The sequence below is a fragment of the Schistocerca piceifrons genome, chromosome 11 (assembly GCF_021461385.2).
Source record: "Schistocerca piceifrons isolate TAMUIC-IGC-003096 chromosome 11, iqSchPice1.1, whole genome shotgun sequence".
Lineage (NCBI taxonomy): Eukaryota > Metazoa > Arthropoda > Insecta > Orthoptera > Acrididae > Schistocerca > Schistocerca piceifrons.
The window spans coordinates 6,226,425-6,248,778 of record NC_060148.1 but is presented as its reverse complement, the minus strand read 5'-3'; the positions used below and the strand labels follow the sequence as shown (position 1 = coordinate 6,248,778).

Sequence of the window (22,354 nt, the reverse complement as noted above, 5' to 3'; positions counted from 1 at the left end):
TTTGCTATAATGAATATCACATTTGCAAGAACGATCTCACTGAAGTAATTAAGTCCATCGAAACGCTTAGAAACTAACCTCTCGTCTGACGAAAACGGTCTAAAGACGCAGTGGCAATTTCTTCAGATCTGTTGACAATGATATTTTGAGTTATCTCTTTACTGAGTGACTGAAATGTAGTTCAGGTACCTGTGAACATAACAATATGTTAGAATTCATTTTCTAAATACGAACTATTACGGTACTGTACGGCTACTTACTTATTAATTACACTATTAATATTTTCACAGTTGTTTCTTTAATACAAAATTAAAGCCAACGGAAGAAAAAACGTAAAACATACTTGCCAATGACAGGTTTGTTGAGATGCAATTTTCTGTGTTGACAGATGTAACTTTTTCATACGGTGGTAAGTCGCAGGAATCGCAGGAGTCACAGAAATCGCAGGAGTAGCAGAAGTCACAGAAATCGCAGAAGTAGCAGAAATCGCGAAAGTAGCAGAAATCGCGAAAGTAGCAGAAATCGCGAAAGTAGCAGAAATCGCGAAAGTAGCAGAAATCGCGAAAGTAGCAGAAATCGCGAAAGTAGCAGAAATCGCAGAAATAGCAGTGGCGGAGGGATACACGACCTATGTTCCTTAACTGCGACAAATCACAGTTAAGAATAACAGATACTGAAAAGTAGCATTCACAGAAATCACTGATATCGGAAAATCGCAGTTTAGCCCATCACTAGTAGTACGGCTCTGCCATCTGCCGGTACGGTTCGAAACTTCACCGGCGCACAGAACGCATATCAGATTTGGAGCACAACTGTCTGTTAATAACTTTTTTTTTTTTTTTTTTAAGCGAGTCGTTACTTATTGAATGCCCCTCGTGGTTTCTGGATAGCTCACTCGCCAAGAACATTTGTCGCGAAAAGCGAGAGAGTACAGCTTGGTATCTTGGACCGACACCGTCTTTTAATCAGGCAGGAGGATTCGGAACAGAGCGGGAGTTCATTCTACTAATGGTCTTCGTTTATTTACGTCTGGAGCACTCCCGGAATTGCTCCATTCGGCGTTATACGCGTATGCTGTGCTCTACCTAACCCTGCCTACGTCAGCGCGTTTGCGATGCACTTGGATAGTTTGCTACATTACACGCATTAATTGGTGTATTACGTTACCCCGCCACATGGGGAGAGAGAGAGAGAGAGAGAGAGAGAGAGAGAGAGAGAGGTTTGATGGGAGGGGGAGGCAGAAGCGCAACTGCTGGGGTCCAATTCGATGGGTCGATAGTGGCCGCAACAAGTAGGTCGGTGGAGGAGCTACGGTAAGTCTTGCCGGGTCGCGCCGTCCATTTGTGCGGTGGTGATCCCCGCGGCTTATGGCGGCTCACGACTCATCCCGCCATCCCTCGGCCCCGCCAAAGCCTTTCTCGTTCTTTCTGCGAAGAACCCCAGCCGCACCGACACCTTCCCCGTATTTCCACTTACTCGTTTGGTGCCAAATATTGTCGCCCACCCGACACTGTGACGGTAGAAACTGCAAAGATTTCGTTCTTACGCGAATGCGGCTAGTGATCGACTAAAGACTTTAAAGATAGTCCAGAGTATATTACCATCATCGTCGTCAGTGTCGTCGTAGTCAGTATCAGTATCATAGTTTTCGTACTCCGTATCATCATCATCATCATCATCATCATCATCATCATCGCCGTCGTAGTAGTACCATTATGATCGTCGCCGCGGTATCGGCCCTCCATTTGACCCCTGCCACCTTCAGAATTCGAGAGAGAGTATTCCAGTCAACATTGTCAAAAGCTTTCTCCAAGTCTACAGATGCTAGAAACGTAGGTTTGCCTTTCCTTAATCTATTTTCTAACAGGGCAACCTCTCCATCGCACCCCCCTCAGATTTATTTATAAGTTGGCACAGTGGATAGGCCTTGAAAAACTGAGCACACATCAATCGAGAAAACAGGAAGAAGTTGTGTGGAACTACGAAAAAAATAGGCAAAATAGACAAACTGAGTAGTCCAGGGGTAACATATGCAACATTAATGACAATGTGAGCACAGGAATGCCGTGGTCCCATGGTTAGCGTGAGCAGCTGCGGAACAAGAGGTCCTTGGTTCAAGTCCTCCTTCGAGTGAAAATTTTACTTTCTTTGTTTTCGCAAAGCTATGATCTGTCCGTTTGTTCATTGACGTCTCTGTTCACTGTAACAAGTTTAGTGTCTGTGTTTTGCGACCGCAAAGCAAAACCGTGCGATTAGTAGACGAAAGGACGTGCCTATCCAATGAGAACCGAAAACATTTGATCACGAGGTCATAGGTCAACCGATTACTCCACAGGAAAACACGTCTGATATATTCTATACGACACTGGTGACGGCATGTGCGTCACATGACAGGAAAATGTTGTCGACCCACCTAACCTGTACACTTGGCGAATGGGTAAAAAGATTCTTCTAGCTTGCCCGATTTGGGTTTCCTTGTGGACGTGATAATCACTCCCAAAAAAGTGATGAAAACATAAAAAATGAATGTAACAGTTTCACAGTCGCACAGTTTTCCCTGTGCTCTGTCAAAACATATGTTTTTAACGTTTTTTCCGTGTGTAGACCGTCAAATCCTGCATATGTCCAAGCACATCTGAACATGTCCTGGAATTTTGGAGAGCGAAGTTGATTATGTGTGAGTGCCTGAACTTTGATAATTGTCTGAAAATAAAAAATTAAACTTTTCACTCGAGGGGAGACTCGAACCAAGGACCTCTCGTACCGCAGCTGCCCATGCTGACCACAGGACCACGGCGCTCCTGAGCTCACATTATCCTTGATGTTGCCTATCTTCTGCATGGACTACTCAGTTTGTATATTTTGCTTATGTTTTTCATAGTTCCACACAACTTCTTCCTGTTTTCTCGATTGATCAGTGTTCAGTTTTTCAAGGCCTATCCACTGCGCCAACTTATAACTAAATCTGAGGGGGGGTGCGATGGGGAGGTTCCCTTGTAAGATAAGTCGTAGGGGCAATATTGCCTCACGTGTTCCAACATTTCTACAGAATCCAAACCGATCTTCCCGAGGTCCGCTTCTACCAGTTTTTCCATTCGTCTGTAAAGAATTCGTGTTAGTACTTTGGTCAGAATTATGAACTTTCAAACCGGGCCACTTTTTTTTGCCATCAGTCTCCTGGCAGATTTGATGCGGCCCGCCACGAATTCCAATCTCGTGACAACCTCTTCATCTCAGAGTAGCACTTGCAACCTATGTCTTCAATTATCTGCTGGGTGTATTCCAATCTCTGTCTTCCTATACAGTTGGTGCCCTGTACAACTTTCTTCTACTACCGTGGCAGTCATCGCCTAATGTCTTAACAGATGTCCTATCATCCTGTCCCTTCTCCTTGCCATTATTTTCTACGTATTCCTTTCCTCTCCGGTTCTGTGCAGAACCTCTGCAACCCTTATGTCTTCACCTAATTTTCAACATTCATATTCTGTGTATTATTCAGTGTGAGGTGTAGTGTAACCGGTATGACGCCTTTACAGCTGCGCCTGTCTTCGTCTCTTCTTGCGTGCGTGTGTGGAAAGCGTATGAGTGACTGGAAAACTGGCTTCAGAAGTCTTCAGCTAGCGGCGAGCAAAAGTTGGCGACGGCTCACTACGGGGACATCTCTTTCGGTGACAGTGATTGGGTTGTCGGCGGGGGCGTTTTTGATTGGCCGTGCCGCGACGTTTCGGTGCGCTAGCGCGGCGCCATCCTCAGGCTAAAGTCGTGCCGACTTCGCGAGGCGCGCCGATGCCCCAGAGCGCGGACGCGATGCTGCTGCGGCGACTGTGGGAGGCGACGGCCGCTGCGTCCGCCTCCAGCGCTGGAACGACGCCGACGCCGGCTGGAGGCTCCAGGAGCGGCGCGCCCTCCAGCTGGTACTGGAAGATCCTGCCGCCCGCCGTCAAGCGCGGCCGCTTCACTCGCAAGAACCTGGTAATGGCTCACATCCCGCCGTCCCTCTCCCCCCCCGCAGCAGTCACGGATCCATTCCTCATAAGTCTCTCCCCAATTCAGAAGGGACCGCACCGCGCCTACTCTTTGTGACAGGTTTTGTCCAGATTTATGGTACGCGCAGGGCTGGACGTGAAATGAAAATAACAAAAGTGCGGTCCCCAGATGGCCAAGTGCTTGGAAAACATCTTTATCTACGATAATGATGGAATTACTATGAAATGAACACCCGTAGCTGCTTACAGGCGTTGACATATGTCAACGGGGACAGATGAAAATGTGTGCCCCGACCGGGACTCGAACCTGGGATCTCCTGCTTACATGGCAGACGCTCTATGATGGAAGCTGAGGAAATGAATTAAAACTTGTGCCACAGCCGGGACTCGAACGGGGGTCTCCTTGCTGACTAGGCAGGAATGCTAACCGTTACAGCACTGTAGCTAACGTCGCTGCATGCAAGTCCAATGTTTGTCTTGGGCATTGGACTCGTGTAGTCCTTCCAGCAATGTTAGCCATAGTGCTGCTGTGGTGTAATGGACAGCATTCGTGCCTACTAAGAAAGGGGACCCCGGTTCGAGTCCCGGCCTTGGCACAGTTTTTAATTCATTTCCACAGCTTCTATCATCATCGTAGATAAAGACGAGACTGAAATGTGTCGAGGAAAATTTAGAAAACAGTAGCATTTTTCCCTCAGTTCAGGCAAGGCATGACATATTTGTGTTAAAGTAGTTTCCAGGAGGTGCTTGGCGCAGTGGGAATGGCACAGAACCGTAATCTTAGGGCCATGGGGGGTCGAGTCACTATTCTCCTATTTTGAATTTCTATGTTAGTGCAAATAAACCGAAATATGGGTCAGTATATTGAGTTTAACATTAATGTCTACCTTGGCCAGGTTATAAATATGAAGGGAGACTAAGGCCAGAAATCTGTCGACGCATCAAGCTTGGCTGGCAAGCATTTGGGAAGAATTCAATATTCAGATCAAAAATGCCAGTAAATCTGAAGAAAGCAGTATTTGATCACTGCATTATTCATGTGATGACGTACGGCTGCGAGACGTGGACACTGAACTCATTTACAAAAGGGAAACTTAAGACAGCACAGAGAGCCGTGGAGAGATCAATGCTGGGCTATACAAGAAAGGAGCACCGGAGGCCTAGAGGGAGACCACCAGACAGATGGGACAAAGACATCGAGGAGACCGCTGGAAACACCTGGCAGAGCACTGCCCAAGACCGTCCATCTTGGAGGAGACTGCTGAAAGCCTACCTGAATCCACGACTCGAAGAGGCCACATCATTTAATGACTGAATTGGATGATGATGATATTGAGTTCATTAATATTTTCATATACACCCTCAGACATCAAAAAGAATATAATTATTCTAATTCCAGAAAAAGCCTGTGTTGACAGATGTGAAAATTACCGAACTGTCAGTTCAATAAGTCACGGTCGCAAATTACTAATACGAATTCTTTACAGACGAATGGAAAAACTGGTAGAAGCCGACCTCGGCGAAGACAGTGTGTATTCTGTAGAAATGTTGGAACACGTGAGGCAATACGGACTCTACGACAGAAGATAGGTTAAGCAAAGGCAAACCAACATTTCCATCGTTCGTAGAATCGCAGAAAGCTTTTGACAATCTTGACTGGAGTACTCTTTCAGATTCTGAAGGTGGCAGGGCGAAAATACAGGGAGCGAAATGCTATTATAATTTGTACAGAAACCAGACGGCAGTTACAAGAGGTGAGGGACATGAAAGGGAAGGAGTGGTTGGGAAGAGGGTGTGACAGGGTTCTAGCCTCTCGCCGATGTAATTCAATCTGTATATTGAGCAAGCAGTGAAGGAAACAAAAGAAAAATTCGGAGTAGGAATTAAAATCCAAGGAGAAGAAATAAAAACTTTGGCGTTCGCCGATGAAATTGTAGTTCTGTCAGAGACAGCAAAGGACTTGGAAGAGCAGTGGACGGAATGGACAGTGTTTTGAAAGGAGGATATAAGATGAACATCAGCAAACGCGAAACGAGGATAATGGAATGTAGTCGAATTAAGTCGGGTGATGCTGAGGGAATTAGATTAGGAAATGAGACACTTAAAGTAGTAAAGGAGTTTTGCTATTTGGGGAGCAAAATAACTGATGATGGTAGAAGTAGAGGAGATATAAAAAAAGTAGACTGGCAATGGCAAGGAAAGAGTTTCTAAAGAAGAGAAATTTGTTTACATCGAGTATGTAGATTGAAGAGTCAGCAAGTCCTTTCTGAAAGTGTTTGTGTGGAGTGTAGCCATGTATGGAAGTGAAACATGGACGATAAATGGTTTAAACAGGAAAGGAATAGAAACTTTCGAAATGTGATGCTACAGAAGAATGCTGAAGAGTAGATGCGTAGATCATATAACTAATGTGGGCCGAAACCGGTTGGCGATAAATAATAAAAAATGTGAGGACGCGATCGAGATTGTTTTTATTCATTTTTAAAAGTTTTCTATGTGTTCCCTTTTCTTATGACTTACGAAAATATTAATAAATACAGTATATTTAATATTATTACGGTTTTTTCCGGCGTAAGGCCGGTAATACTCCATCATATTTCTTTGACAAAGAAATATGATCAAATATTTGTCAAATGTCTTTGAGAATGAGATTTGATATGGCGCTAAAGAAGGGTATTACACTGTTGTCATATTTTAATATGATCAAATATTCGTCAAATTTCTTTGAGATGGCGCTAAAAAAAGGATATTACCCTGTAGTCATATTTTTCGTCGCATTTCTTGATGCCGGATGACAGCTTGTTTTAATGCGCTGCATTTGCTAATACCACAATTGCATTGTGTGTGTATTTGGGAGAAAAGTGGCGAAAAAAAAGGAAGCATACTTTGATGAAGGCCTAGGTATTGCGTCGAGATGATAAAAGCATTTAGCAGAATTTGTTAAGAGAGCTGCAAGTGGAGGAACTCAAGTCTTAGTACATAAATTACTTACGAATGGATGAGAGTGTATTTCACTATTTGCTCAGTAAAGCGGCTGCTTATATTACAAAACAGAATACTATCTTGAGAAATGCTGTATGTGCAGAAGACAGGCAAACTGCGACACTGGGATTTCTTGATACAGGAAATAGTTACTCCAGTTTAGAATACAGCACTCGAATATCGCATCACACATTAACCAAAATACAGTAATTCCAGAAATGTGTAAAGCGATTTATGAAGCACTGAAGGGGGAATACGTGAAAGTAAATAAATGTTTAGTACGCTATATGGGCAGTAAGAACTATTTTTATTTTGGAATAATTTAATTAATGGAATTAGTGTTTCAACAAATACAACATTAATAAAAAGTAAGAAACAGATGAAACGCTTTTCAACTTGTGGCATCCAGAGTTCAAAATTACGGTCACCCGTACAGGTGGCGGTGAGTAACAATTGAAAATGAGCAAACTGTCGAACGCCGCTAACAAGTTTCAAATTAGCACCACGAAAAGCTGAAGTTCGGAAATTAATTTTTTTACTGTGACTTTCCATTGTATTGGATCGTACGGAGGGAGCCGTCTGAAGATTTGCAATTAAAAATAAATTTTGCTCTGGCTGCAAGGATGTTTTTTTTTTTTTTAGTTTTTAATCAATAACCGATTTCCAGACCACGAGACCTACCTTCATACACATAGAAAATTTTTCCAAAAATACCTATCAGCATTACTCGTACGCTGTTCAGGATGATGCTGTCACGTTACAAACTCTCAGGGACCATGGAGAAGGCTTAAGCCTCTGGACAGGGACCGCCAGTCCGGTGTGGGGGATGAACTCCCGTAGCAGACGCGGGGGAGGAGGGTTCGTCAAGGCCGACACAACTCCCCTACTTCATTCCGTTATTTACCATCGTATGTTCACTTCGGGCTTTCACCTGGATATCTCTCTGCCTCAGCCGACGCCGAAAAAGGTCACAGTAGCAGTCCATTGTTTTCTTCTGTAGATATTTATGTTTCCGTTATTTAAGGACAAGAAAGGGACTCACCATCTCGATGTTCAGCCCGTTTCAACCTCCCCTGAAATCGATTCATTCCGAATGAATCGATATTTTTTCTCTCGTCAGATTAGCAGTTAACTGCCTATGGATCAGTATTACGTGTGCCCTAGGAAAGTTTCCCTCGTCTCGCACCTTCCGGCCTGCCCGGTCATCCAGTTTTGGTTTCCAGGCTTTGTGCTTTGCCTGTAATAACCCCGTGGCCAATGGGAACTATGAAAACCCAGTATTCTTTTCCTCTAACTTGTACGGAAGGAGATTGCAAACTGTGGTAAAACCGTAGAGCATTGGTCTTCAAACTGCTGCCCGAATTAGATACTCGTGTCCCCCCCCCCCCCCCCCCACTTCTCAGGTGTATTTTCTACAGTAATATGCTTCTAGCAGCAAACAGCAGAACCAAGAAACGTGTGTGTTTTTCTTGTTCAGTAACGAATGGCTCTGAGCACTATGGGACTTAACATCTGTGGTCATGAGTTCCCTAGAACTTAGAACTACTTAAACCTAACTAACCTAAGGACATCACACACATCCATGCCCGAGGCAGGATTCGAACCTGCGACCGTAGCCGTTGCGCGGCTCCGGACTGAGCGCCTAGAACCGCGAGACCACCGCGGCCGGCTGTTCAGTAACGAAGAAGCGGGCTTACACAGACGGTAATACTTGATGGTGTGCTTAAATTCAATCGACGCTGGTTTATTTGCCCATCATCTTATCTCAGGGGGACACCTACTTAGGCATCATCATTTGTTGCAGGTCGTCCTGTTTCCTTAAATAACGTAACTATCCGGCGAACGGTCCGGACACTTGGACGATGTCGTCCAGGATACCGAGCAGCATACATAGCACACGCCCGTTGGGAATTTTGATCACAATAGCCTTACATCAACACGATATCGACCTTTCCTGCAATTGGTAAACGGTCCATTTTAACACGGGTAATGTATGACGAAGTAAATACCGTCCGGACTGGCGGAATGTTACGTGATACCACGTACTTATACGTTTGTGACTATTACAGCGCCATCTATCACAAAGCGAGAAAAGTGGTCCAACTAAAACATTCATTCTATTACATATTCGTGTAGTACGTAAAGAAGTATGAATGTTTTAGTTGGACCACTTTTTTCGCTTTGTGATGGATGGCGCTGTAATACACTCCTGGAAATGGAAAAAAGAACACATTGACACCGGTGTGTCAGACCCACCATACTTGCTCCGGACACTGCGAGAGGGCTGTACAAGCAATGATCACACGCACGGCACAGCGGACACACCAGGAACCGCGGTGTTGGCCGTCGAATGGCGCTAGCTGCGCAGCATTTGTGCACCGCCGCCGTCAGTGTCAGCCAGTTTGCCGTGGCATACGGAGCTCCATCGCAGTCTTTAACACTGGTAGCATGCCGCGACAGCGTGGACGTGAACCGTATGTGCAGTTGACGGACTTTGAGCGAGGGCGTATAGTGGGCATGCGGGAGGCCGGGTGGACGTACCGCCGAATTGCTCAACACGTGGGGCGTGAGGTCTCCACAGTACATCGATGTTGTCGCCAGTGGTCGGCGGCAGGTGCACGTGCCCGTCGACCTGGGACCGGACCGCAGCGACGCACGGATGCACGCCAAGACCGTAGGATCCTACGCAGTGCCGTAGGGGACCGCACCGCCACTTCCCAGCAAATTAGGGACACTGTTGCTCCTGGGGTATCGGCGAGGACCATTCGCAACCGTCTCCATGAAGCTGGGCCACGGTCCCGCACACCGTTAGGCCGTCTTCCGCTCACGCCCCAACATCGTGCAGCCCGCCTCCAGTGGTGTCGCGACAGGCGTGAATGGAGGGACGAATGGAGACGTGTCGTCTTCAGCGATGAGAGTCGCTTCTGCCTTGGTGCCAATGATGGTCGTATGCGTGTTTGGCGCCGTGCAGGTGAGCGCCACAATCAGGACTGCATACGACCGAGGCACACAGGGCCAACACCCGGCATCATGGTGTGGGGAGCGATTTCCTACACTGGCCGTACACCACTGGTGATCGTCGAGGGGACACTGAATAGTGCACGGTACATCCAAACCGTCATCGAACCCATCGTTCTACCATTCCTAGACCGGCAAGGGAACTTGCTGTTCCAACAGGACAATGCACGTCCGCATGTATCCCGTGCCACCCAACGTGCTCTAGAAGGTGTAAGTCAACTACCCTGGCCAGCAAGATCTCCGGATCTGTCCCCCATTGAGCATGTTTGGGACTGGATGAAGCGTCGTCTCACGCGGTCTGCACGTCCAGCACGAACGCTGGTCCAACTGAGGCGCCAGGTGGAAATGGCATGGCAAGCCGTTCCACAGGACTACATCCAGCATCTCTACGATCGTCTCCATGGGAGAATAGCAGCCTGCACTGCTGCGAAAGGTGGATATACACTGTACTAGTGCCGACATTGTGCATGCTCTGTTGCCTGTGTCTATGTGCCTGTGGTTCTGTCAGTGTGATCATGTGATGTATCTGACCCCAGGAATGTGTCAATAAAGTTTCCCCTTCCTGGGACAATGAATTCACGGTGTTCTTATTTCAATTTCCAGGAGTGTAGTTGCAAACATATGGCTCACAATTTTAGACCAACAGTTGGTAACGGGTAGGTTTTTTAAATTAAAATACAGAACGTAGGTACGTTTGGACATTTCGGTTGTTCCACTGTGATACATGTACCTTTGTGAACCTATTATTTCTGAGAACGCATGCTGTTACAGCGTGATTACCTGTAAATACCACATTAACGCAATAAATGGTCAGTCAACCTCAATGCATTGGGCAATACGTGTAACGACATTCCTCTCAACAGCGAGTAGTTCGCCTTCCGTAATGTTCGCATATGCATTGACAATGCGCTGACGCATGTTGTCAGGCGTTGTCGGTGGATCACGATAGCAAATATCCTTCAACTTTCCCCACAGAAAGAAATCCGCGGACGTCATATCCGGTGAACGTGCGGGCCACGGTATGGTGCTTCGACGGCCAATCCACCTGTCACGAAATATGCTATTGAGCACCGCTTCAACCGCACGCGAGCTATGTGCCGGACATACATCATGTTCGAAGTGAATCGCCATTCTGTCATGCAGTCAAACATCTTGTAGTAACATCGGTAGAACGTTATGTACGAAATCAGCATACATTGCACCATTTAGATTGCCATCGATAAAATGAGGGCCAATTATCCTTCCTCCCATATTGCCGCACCATTCATTAACCCGTCAAGGTCGCTGGTGTTCCACTTACATCAATAACCGTGATTTGGCGAAAATTGAAATTCTCTTTTTGTGGCTACTATACCCCCCCCTCCCCCCAACCACCGCCTTTGTCACCGACCACTAACTCACAACCACTTTCTTAGTAGCACAAACCAGGAGCATTTGAAATCGTGGGTTGGCATCAGTAACTAAAAAAAGAAAAAAGCAATTGCACAACGTGAGTTTGTCTGGTTTCGTGGAAATGGATACAAATGTGTGTCGTGTAAGTAAACATGGTTGTTTAAAGAAAGTGGACTGTGGTCCAGAGACAGTCTTGACTGGAGTACATGTGGACCTTGCCATCAAGATCAGCTGGCAAAGACGTTGCCCATACCGGTTACGGACATCCGGCAGTTTGCCGTATTGTAAAAACCAATACACTGTCAAAGATTTAAATATTCCATATGCACAGATTTTCTGATAGCATAAAAAAAATCGACGACACAAATACAATGTGGCTGACAGGAAATTCTGTTACAAAGTAAATTTTTATTTTTAAATTTTCGTTTTTTTTTTCAAACGTAATGTTTTTACTGTGGTACCTGGGTGCCAGTTCAAATATCAACATAGCCCAGTGACCATTAATTTATTCTTCTCCATCTTTTTTTCCAGTTGCCGGTTGCCGATCCGTTCCTGGAGAAGGTCAACATCCAGGATCTTGGTAAGTAAAGACGCATCGCTTCATTATTGTGTGTGTGTGTGTGTGTGTGTGTGTGTGTGTGTGTGTGTTTTGGGGGGGGGGGGGGGGTGCATGTGTGAGCAATAGATTGACATGATTCAAATATTTCATTAAATCTTTATATGCTGAATAAGTTTTTAAAGCTCGGCACACCGTATTTTGGCTGGAAACGTAGGCTCGGCCGTTGTAATGTGGAACAAGGTGTTCGAAATATGTTCGACAAATTCCCATGATGTGTATTATTGAAATAGTCCCGATAATCCTTTACTGTAACAAGCAGTTGATTTGGCGTATGGCGTAGTACGTCACTTGATGTTATTAGTATACAATATAAATATTAAGTATGCATATATAAAAACGTACAGGTCATACCAGAAAGAAGAAAATACAAGAAAATACATGTTGTTGTTGTTGTTGTTGTTGTTGTCTTCAGTCCTGTGACTGGTTTGATGCAGCTCTCCATGCTAGTCTATCTTGTGCAAGCTTCATCATCTCCCAGTACCTACTGCAACCTACATCCTTCTGAATCTGCTTAGTGTATTCGTCTCTCGGTCTCCCTCTACGATTTTTACCCTCCACGCTGCCCTCCAGTACTAAATTGGTGATCCCTTGATGCCTCAGTACATGTCCTACCAACCGATCTCTTCTTCTTGTCAACTTGTGCCACAAACTCCTCTTCTCCCAAATTCTATTCAATACCTCCTCATTAGTTACGTGATCTACCCATCTAATCTTCAGCATTCTTATGTAGCACCACATTTCGAAACCTTCTACTCTCTTCTTGTCTAAACTATTTACCGTCCGTTTCACTTCCATACTTTGCTACACTCCATACAAATACTTTCAGAAACGACCTCCGGACACTTAAATCTATACTCGATGATAACAAATTTCTCTTCTTCAGAAAAGCTTTCCTTTCCATTGCCAGTCTACATTTTATATCCTCTCTACTACGACCATCATCAGTTATTTTGCTCCCCAAATAGCAAAACTCCTTTACTACTTTAACTGTCTCATTTCCTAATCTAATTCCCTCAGCATCACCCGACTTAATTCGACTGCATTCCATTATCCTCGTTTTGATTTTGTTGTTTTTCATCTTATACCCTCCTTTCAAGATACTCTACATTCCGTTCAACTGCTCTTCCAAGTCCCTTGCTGTCTCTGACAGAATTACAATGTCATCGCGAACCTCAAAAGTTTTTATTTCTTCTCCATGGATTTTAATACAGAAAATATATAAATACGTAAAACCACGAAGTATATGGGAACACAGCTACAGCCCAATGTCTCTGCTGCTGATGAGTTCCGTTGTATTTTCGGTAGCAAACAGGAACTCAGCTTGGCAATGCTGAACTACACACTATACGGTTAGTCCGGTGGCGCTTGCTAGACGCTTGCTATTCCCCATCTTACAACGCGCCAGCATATCTGCCACAGTTTGTTCTTCGATTTTGTGTAGACCACATGTTGCGAGGTTTGCCGAAACCAAACGGCGTGGTGAATTAACTGAGTACGAATCACAAGTTGAAGGAAGAAAAGTACTACTACTACTACTACTAAAGTTTGTTTCCGCCCTTAGCACAGGTTAGTAAGGAATGTGACTTCCCACGACTGGTGACCAATTAAATCCTGTAAGGGGTCTAAACTAGTTATCATGTGTGACTATTTGCAACTTCATCAGTTCCAATAAATAAATTAAAAAATATGCAGTTGTCGCGTGTCTCATCCCAGTGTATCGTCAATTATCAGTTTATTTGAGCAAGCAGTAAAGGGAACAAAAGAAAAGTTCGGAGTAGGCATTAAAATCCATGGAGAAGAAATAAAAACATTAAGGTTCGCCGATGACATTGTAATTCTGTCAGATGCAGCAAAGGACTTGGAAGAGCAGTTGAACGGAATGCAGAGTGTCTTGAAAGAGGGATATAAGATGATCAACAAAAGCAAAACGAGGATAATGGAATGTAGTCGAATTAAGTCGGGTGATGCTGAGGGAATTAGATTAGGAAATGAGACACTTAAAGTAGTAAAGGAGTTTTGCTATTTAGGGAGTCGAAGTAGAGAGGATATAAAATGTAGACTGGCAATGGCAAGGAAAGCGTTTCTGAAGAAGAGAAATTTGTTGACATCGAGAATAGATTTAAGTGTCAGGAAGTCGTTTCTGAAAGTATTTGTATGGAGTGTAGCCATGTATGGAAGTGAAACGTGGACGATAACTAGTTTGTACAAGAAGAGAATAGAAGCTTTCGAAATGTGGTGCTACAGAAGAATGCTGAAGATAAGGTGGGTAGATCACATAACTAATGAGGAGGTATTGAATAGAATTGGGGAGAAGAGAAGTTTGTGGCACAACTTGACTAGAAGAAGGGATCGGTTGGTAGGACATGTTCTGAGGCATCAAGGGATCAGAAATTTAGTACTGGAGGGCAGCGTGGAGGGTAAAAGTCGTTGAGGGAGACCAAGAGATGAATACACTAAGCAGATTCAGAAGGATGTAGGCTGCAGTAGGTACTGGGAGATGAAGCAGCTTGCACAGGATAGGGTAGCATGGAGAGCTGCATCAAACCAGTCTCAGGACTGAAGACCAAAACAACAACAATAACATCATGTTATTGCGACTTGTAACTCTCATTGATGTGTACAAGCTACTTCGCAGCTGCCGGATGGTGTGGCGGAGCGGTTCTAGGCGCTTCAGTCCGAAACCGCACGACCGCTACGGTCGCAGGTTCGAATCCAGCCTCGGGCGTGGATGTGTGTGATGTCCTTAGGTTAGTTAGGTTTAAGTAGCTCTAAGTTCTAGGGGACTGACGACCTCAGATGATAAGCCCCATTGTGCTCAGAGCCATTTTTTTGAACCGCTTTTGGCTGTTAAAACATTATTTATTGCGATTGCAGTTTCGACACGTGTTCGTTTTCGAGCATTGTGGCATGTTTTGATTTTATCCATACTGGATGAGAGGTCGTGGTTGTGAATATCAATGTTAATATATCGGCGCAACCACTTGTTTATAGTGTAAAACACTAAGATTGACGCGTTTCGGAAGTCAAGCTTCCATCATCAGAATAATAAAAAGTAAAAGAACCTGTTAAGACTCGCTAAAATGGAACATGCACCAAGCATACCATCATTTCATGAGGTCCTTGGAACATGTATGCGTTATCCGTTTGTATGGACATCTCTGTGACTTCCTTGTTTACTTGCGCGTGAGCTCACTCGCGTTTTAGTGTCGTGTTTGGCTACGTGGTGTGTGGTATCAACGAAGACGCTCGGGCGGTTTACGACGATAGAGGAGAGAGCCATGTGGTTAAAGGTTAAACACCATAGGCGACACCATTTTAGAGTTTTTTATGTTTTGACGACTATGTGGAGATGCACCTTGGAAGACACGGCTGCAACAAGGGAAGTAGCGACAATGTTTTAATTTTATTATCAATTTTATTGTGCTTGGTGCATGTTCCATTTTAGTGAGTTTTAAGAGGTTCTTTTACTTTTTGTTATTCTGATGATGGAAGCTTGACTTCCGAAACGCGTCAATCTTAGTGTTTTACACTATAAACAAGTGGTTGAGCCGATATATTTTTTAACATTGTGGCATGTTCCGTAATCCACAGGAGACGCAGTGTAAGAGCAGTTGCATCAGGTGTAGTGAATTTATCTGCTGTCCCGTGTACTAAATACACTAATGGCCAGAATAAAACGAAATAGCTTGAGCAAATATAGGACGTTCATATTCACGAGGACATGTACATTAGTACGTTCTGCAGAGATGATTAGCATTTGTCACCTCGGTTCAGCATGTGTCCTGTTGCCTAGTAGGCGCAGGATCCGCCATTAGCTCCGATAACTTGCTCCATGCGTGATGGTATCGACGCATATAGGGTCGTTTCTGAGCGTGCGGCAACCGTGGCGGAAAACACGTGTGGCGTGTTTCGAGGTGAGACATAAGTCACGTGTGAGAGCTGATTAAGGGGGGGGGGGGGGAGAGAGGGTGTATGAGAAAATAGACGAATACACACACTGAAGCGCCAAAGAAGCTGGTATAGACATGCTTATTCAAACGCAGAGATACGTAAACAGGCTGAATACGGCTCTGCGGCCGGAAACGCCTATACAAGACAACAAGTGACTGGCGCAGTTGTTAGATCAGTTACTGCTGCTACAGTGGCGGGTTACCAAGATTCAACTGAGTTTGAACTTCGTATTATAGTCGGCGCAGGAGGAATGCGACACTGCAGCTCCGAGGTAGCGATGAAGTGCGGATTTTCCCGTGCGACCATTTCACGAATGTACCGTGAATATCAGGAATCCGGCAAAACTTCAAATCTCTTCGATTCCTGGTCTTCACGGTACACTCGTGAAGTGAAATGGTCGCACGGGAAAATCCCCACTTCATCGCTACCTCGGAGATGCAGTGTCGCATTGCTCCTGCGCCGACTATAATACGAAGTTCAAACTCACTTAAACCTTGATCACCTGCCGTTGTAGCAGCCAGTAACCGATCTAACAACTGCTCCCAGACACTTGTTGTCTTATACAGGCGTTGCCGACCGCAGCTCCGTATGCTGCCTGGATTTTTTTTTAATTTCAATAACAACAATAATCGTTACACAAATTAACCCACCACCTTAGTCATTAGTGGGTCCTAATGTTAATATAATATTGTGTGTTATCAGCAGCTATTACAGTTACTACAATGTTTTTTTATTAATTTGTAAGCTACACACAGTGTGACACAGTACATGTTAATAGGCATATTAAGATTGTTAATCTATACACGACTACCTAGTTGTTAGTTTTCCTACCTACTTGTTAATTCGTAACTTACTGCAGCGTTACAGATGTGTCATTATAGATATAAACCTACTACAAGGCCTTCCTCGTCGAGTTAATTCCGATGAGCGTGACCCTGACCCTGACACAGGCCAAGACTACTAGTCGCTGCAGGTTCCTAATTTAGTATCTACTTCTACTAACCTGCGTCAAATCCGGTGCTGTCATAATCGTGAAGTCGGTGTACCCCAGTCCCCCTAGCCCTGCTCGTGGCGGATTCCAAGTTACGAGTCGACCTGTCCAAGCTCAGGCCGTACAGGATTAGGGTACTAGGACACATTCTGTAGTCGGTTCTAATCGCGAAAGTCCCTAAAAAAATCAAATGGCTCTGAGCACTATGGGACTTCACATCTGAGGTCATCAGTCCCCTAGAACTTACAAGGGAACCTCCCCATCGCACCCCCCTCAGATTTAGTTATAAGTTGACACAGTGGATAAGCCTTGAAAAACTGAACACAGATCAATCGAGAAAACATGAAGAAGTTGTGTGGAACTATGAAAAAAATAAGCAAAATATACAAACTGAGTAGTCCATGCGAAAGATAAGCAACATCAAGAATGTTCTGGGCTTAGTAGCGCCGTGGTCCCGTGGTTAGCGTGAGCAGATGCGGAACGAAAGGTCCTTGGTTCAAGTCTTCCCTTGAGCGAAAAGTTTTATTTTTTATTTTGAGACAATTATCAAAGTTCAGGTACTCACACATAATCAACTTCGCTGTCCAAAATTCCAGGACATGTTCAGATTTGCTTGGACATATGCAGGATTTGACAGTCTACACACGGAAAAATTTGAAAACGTTAAACGTTTTGACAGAGCACAGGGAAAACTGTGCGACTGTGAAACTGTTGCATTCATTTTCTGCAGTTTATGTGACACACACTTATGTTTTCATCACTTTTTTGGGAGGGATTATCACATCCACAAGAAAAGCTAAATCGGGCAAGTTAGAAGAATCTTTTTACCCATTCGCCAAGTCTACAAGTTAGGTGGGTCGACAACATATTCCTGTCACGTGACGCACATGCAGTCACCAGTGTCGTATAGAATCTATCAGACGTGTTTTCCTATGTAGGAATCGGTTGACCTATGACCTTCCGATCAAATGTTTTCGCTTCCCATTGGAGAGGCACGTCCTTTCGTCTACTAATCGCACGGTTTTGCGGTGCGGTCGCAAAACACAGACACTAAACTTATTACATTGAACAGAGACGTCAATGAACGAACGGACAGATCATAACTTTGCGAAAATAAAGAAATTAAACTTTTCACTCGAGGGAAGACTTGAACCAAGGACCTCTCGTTCCGCAACTGCCTACGCTATCCATGGGACCACGTTCCCTATCTTCCGCATGGACTACTCAGTTTGTATATTTTGCTTATATTTTTTCATAGTTCCACACAGCCTCTTCTTGTTTTCTCGGTTGATCTGTGTTCAGTTTTTCAAGGCCTATCCACTGTGCCAACTTATAACTATGCGATGGGGAGGTTCCCTTGTTAGAACTACTGAAACCTAACTAACCTAAGGACATCACACACATCCATGCCCGAGGCAGGATTCGAACCTGCAACCGTGGCGGTAGCGCGGCTCCAGACTGAAGCGCCTAGAACCGCTCGGCCACACCGGCCGGCAAAGTCCCTCAGATATGCAGTCAGAACTTTTCGTGATGCCTCATTTGCCAAGTTGTTGAGAGTTTCGAAAGTCTCCTCGTGTCTTAGTAGATCGTATGTGTTACTGTTTGGAAGTTGTTGTGTAAGTGTAACTGCTACATCATCGAAAAGGGGGCACTTATAAACCACATGGTCGGGAGTACCCTCCGAAGCGCCAAACCCAAACCGACATAGGTATGTCGGGTAGGGCCCATGACCAGTGAGACAATGAATTAGACCCCGGGTTGGTTCAAAATACCTCGTGCCTAACCTTTCTGTAACATTTGGCAAGAATCAGGAGGTATTTCTGCCAGATTGCTCAATTTACCAATATCCCTGCCATAAGTCCTCAAGCCTCCTTCGTATTTCTGCTTTGTCCCTAGCCAAAACTCCCAGTATGTTCCCTATTTTCATGTCGTTCCCTTTCTTAGACCAGTACCATGCTGCTTGTTCCCGTATTTTAATATCTAGAGGACAGAGCCCCATTATCACTAATAGGGCACTTCCTGGAGGTGTTCTGTAAGCCCCTTCGGATCTTGACAGCATCTTCCTCTGTACTCTTCTCTCTGTCATGGCAGGCACCACCGTTGTGAGGCTGTGTGACAAGACTCCCGATCCGTAGCCCACTGTTGAAGTTAGTATGCTGTTATGGTATAATTTTATTAGGTGGGGTCAGTGTGCGATTTGCAGGGGGGGATGGGGGGGATTTCCCCCCCCCCCCCCCTCTGCATCAGACCATCCCCTCCTCTGCTTTTAGTTTATGCATCCCAACCTGGGATGTTTATTTCCCAAGCACTGGAGTAAAACTTTACATATAATTGAAATTTGTGGAGCCGAACACTGAAAGTTTACTATTAATACTGTTAATAGTTTGCTTATTAATTTTGAAAAAAGTGTTACGTAGTAGTTAAGCAATTCAAAACATTTAGAACCAAATGACAAGAAGACGCCCGCCACATTTCCGTAGCAAGCCACAATGTTGCAGGACGTCGCCCCAGTGTAAACGAGGCTTCAGAGCCAGGTCTGTATTGTATGGTGGACGTGATGTGTTGCGTACGAAAGTAAAACCTGCAATCAGATCCAAACGTCGTGGGAAACTGTGAAGAGGTGTCATCCTGCACCAAGATAACGCTCGCCCACATTCTGCCAAACGGACGGCCGACGCAATAAAGGAGTTGAGATTCCAGGTGCTGGAACGTCCACCATACAGTCCAGACCTGGCTCCAAGCGATTTTCAAATGTTTGGACCCTTAACGGTAGCACTACAGGGGAGGAGGTTTGAAAGTGATGAAGACGCCATTGCTGCGGTGCAAAATTGGTTACAGATGGAACCGATAAACGTATTTTCTGATGAAATAAAAAAAAACTCGTAAAACGTCGGGAAAACTGCATTGAAGTGCAGGGAGGTTACGTAGAAAAATATCGCATGTTTGAGTTTTCTATCACCAGAATAAGTACAGCTTTTCACAAATGTGCCTTTACTTTTTCAATTCCCCTCGTATACCTGTATGTAGATGATTTTGTAAATAAGCTTTACCTATAATGTACTTTTAAAGGGATGGCTTTTCTGATAGTGCATACGCGTCAATAGTGAGTTTCGGCATTAACATCTATTTATAAATAGCTGTTTAACCATGTGTAAGGCCACGGTCCAAGCTAGTAACATATATAATTATACTAACCCCCTAAGACATCCCCCCACTGGTAAAAGCACAAATCGCACACTGGGTGGGGTGGAAGGTGAAATCTTTTGTGTCCTATGGAGATGAGGTTATTGAGTGCTTCTAGTGCTCTTTGGGTTACAGACTCAATGTGCCGTCCGAAGTTCCACCTTTCATCGACGATAAGATGAACATCAACAAAAGTAAAACGAGGATAATGGAATGTAGTCGAATTAAGTCGGGTGATGCTGAGGGAATTAGATTAGGAAATGAGACACTTACAGAAGTAAAGGAGTTCTGCTATTTGGGGAGCAAAATAACTGATGATGGTCGAAGTAGAGAGGATATAAAATGTAGACTGGAAATGGCAAGGAAAGCGTTTCTGAAGAAGAGAAATTTGTTAACATCGAGTATAGATTTAAATGTCAGGAAGTCGTTTCTGAAAGTATTTGTATGGAGTGTAGGCATGTATGGAAGTGAAACGTGGACGATAAATAGTTTGGACAAGAAGAGAATAGAATAGAAGCTTTCGAAATGTGGTGCTACAGAAGAATGCTGAAGATTAGATGGGTAGATCACATAACTAATGAGGAGGTACTGAATAGGATTGGGGAGAAGAGAAGTTTGTGGCACTACTTGATTAGAAGAAGGGATCGGTTGGTAGGACATGTTTTGAGGCATCAAGGGATCACCAATTCAGTATTGGAGGGCAGCGTGGAGGGTAAAAATCGTAGAGGGAGACGAAGAGATGAATACACTAAGCAGATTCAGAAGGATGTAGGTTGCAGTAAGTACTGGGAGTTGAAGAAGCCTGCACAGGTTAGGGTAGCATGGAGCATCAAACCAGTCTCAGGACTGAAGACGACAACAACAACAACAACAACAACTCCCAATTAGCGAGTCTCATGTCGACTGAGAACTGGCGAACCACCAATTCTCACTGTAGGGTTTCTTGCTACCCGTCCTTCCATCAGTAGGTATGTTGATTTGGTTGGCGAAACTGACATTTCAGTATTACTGCACTGTAGTTGCAATTTTGCCATAGCTCTTTCTATTTTTGGTTCTATGTCTTCGCGGCTCTGGCCGCCAGCCAGCGGAAGAGGTCATCTGCGTAGGCTGTCACCTCTAGCACATCTTTGCTCTGTTGCAAACTGTCTAGAAGTGGTTCCATGATTCTGCCTGTTTACATATCTCCGTATTTGAATACACGTGCCTATACCAGTTTCTTCTGCGATTCAGTGTATATACTCAATTGACGTCTTCGCTGATGGCGGACAATAATAAAATGCAGCAAAGAATCACAGCCCTGTAGGAAAGGAGGCGTAGCACTGCCAAGTGGTTGATGCGAGACGGTTTTTACATCACTTGTAGGACGAATTAGTTTGAAACATGCTGCAGAGTAAATCGGAGAAAGACGAAGGTAATGAGAAGTAGTAGAAATGAGAACAGCGAGAAACTTAACATCAGGATTGATGGTCACGAAGTCAATGAAGTTAAGGAATTCTGCTACCTAGGCAGTAAAATAACCAATGACGGACGGAGCAAGGAGGACATCAAAAGCAGACTCGCTATGGCAAAAAAGGCATTTCTGGCCAAGAGAAGTCTACTAATATCAAGTACCGGCCTTAATTTGAGGAAGAAATTTCTGAGGATGTACGTCTGGAGTACAGCATTGTATGGTAGTGAAACATGGACTGTGGGAAAACCGGAAGAGAAGAGAATCGAAGCATTTGAGATGTGGTGCTATAGACGAATGTTGAAAATTAGGTGGACTGATAAGGTAAGGAATGAGGAGGTTCTGCGCAGAATCGGAGAGGAAAGGAATATGTGGAAAACACTGATAAGGAGAAGGGACAGGATGATAGGACATCTGCTGAGGGAATGACTTCCATGGTACTAGAGGGAGCTGTAGAGGGCAAAAACTGTAGAGGAAGACAGAGATTGGAATACGTCAAGCAAACAATTGAGGACGTAGGTTGCAAGTGCTACTCTGAGATGAAGAGGTTAGCACAGGAAAGGAATTCGTGGCGGGCCGCATAAAACCAGTCAGTAGACTGATGACAAAAAAAAAAAAAATGCTGCAGATCTGACGGCAGAAGTAATTTCAACATTATTCACGAGTTGAGGGTGTCCACAATGAGGAAATCAAAGAAAAACTGTGAATGAACTCTATAGATGTAGCAGTCAGGGCGAACAGGCTTAGATGGTGGGGTCATGTTACACGCATGGGAGAAGCAAGGT

General features: G+C 44.6%; 1 protein-coding gene across 1 annotated transcript in view; it reads left to right on the top strand.

Annotated features, from left to right (window-relative positions):
• The window catches only part of LOC124720199, a 1,401,865-nt gene that overhangs the window by 1,230,512 nt on the left and 148,999 nt on the right, over positions 1 to 22,354 (top strand). Inside the window, exon 11 of the mRNA XM_047245522.1 lies at positions 11,910 to 11,958. Coding sequence (XP_047101478.1) covers positions 11,910 to 11,958 — 49 coding nt within the window. The remainder of the gene's footprint in view (positions 1 to 11,909; positions 11,959 to 22,354) is intronic.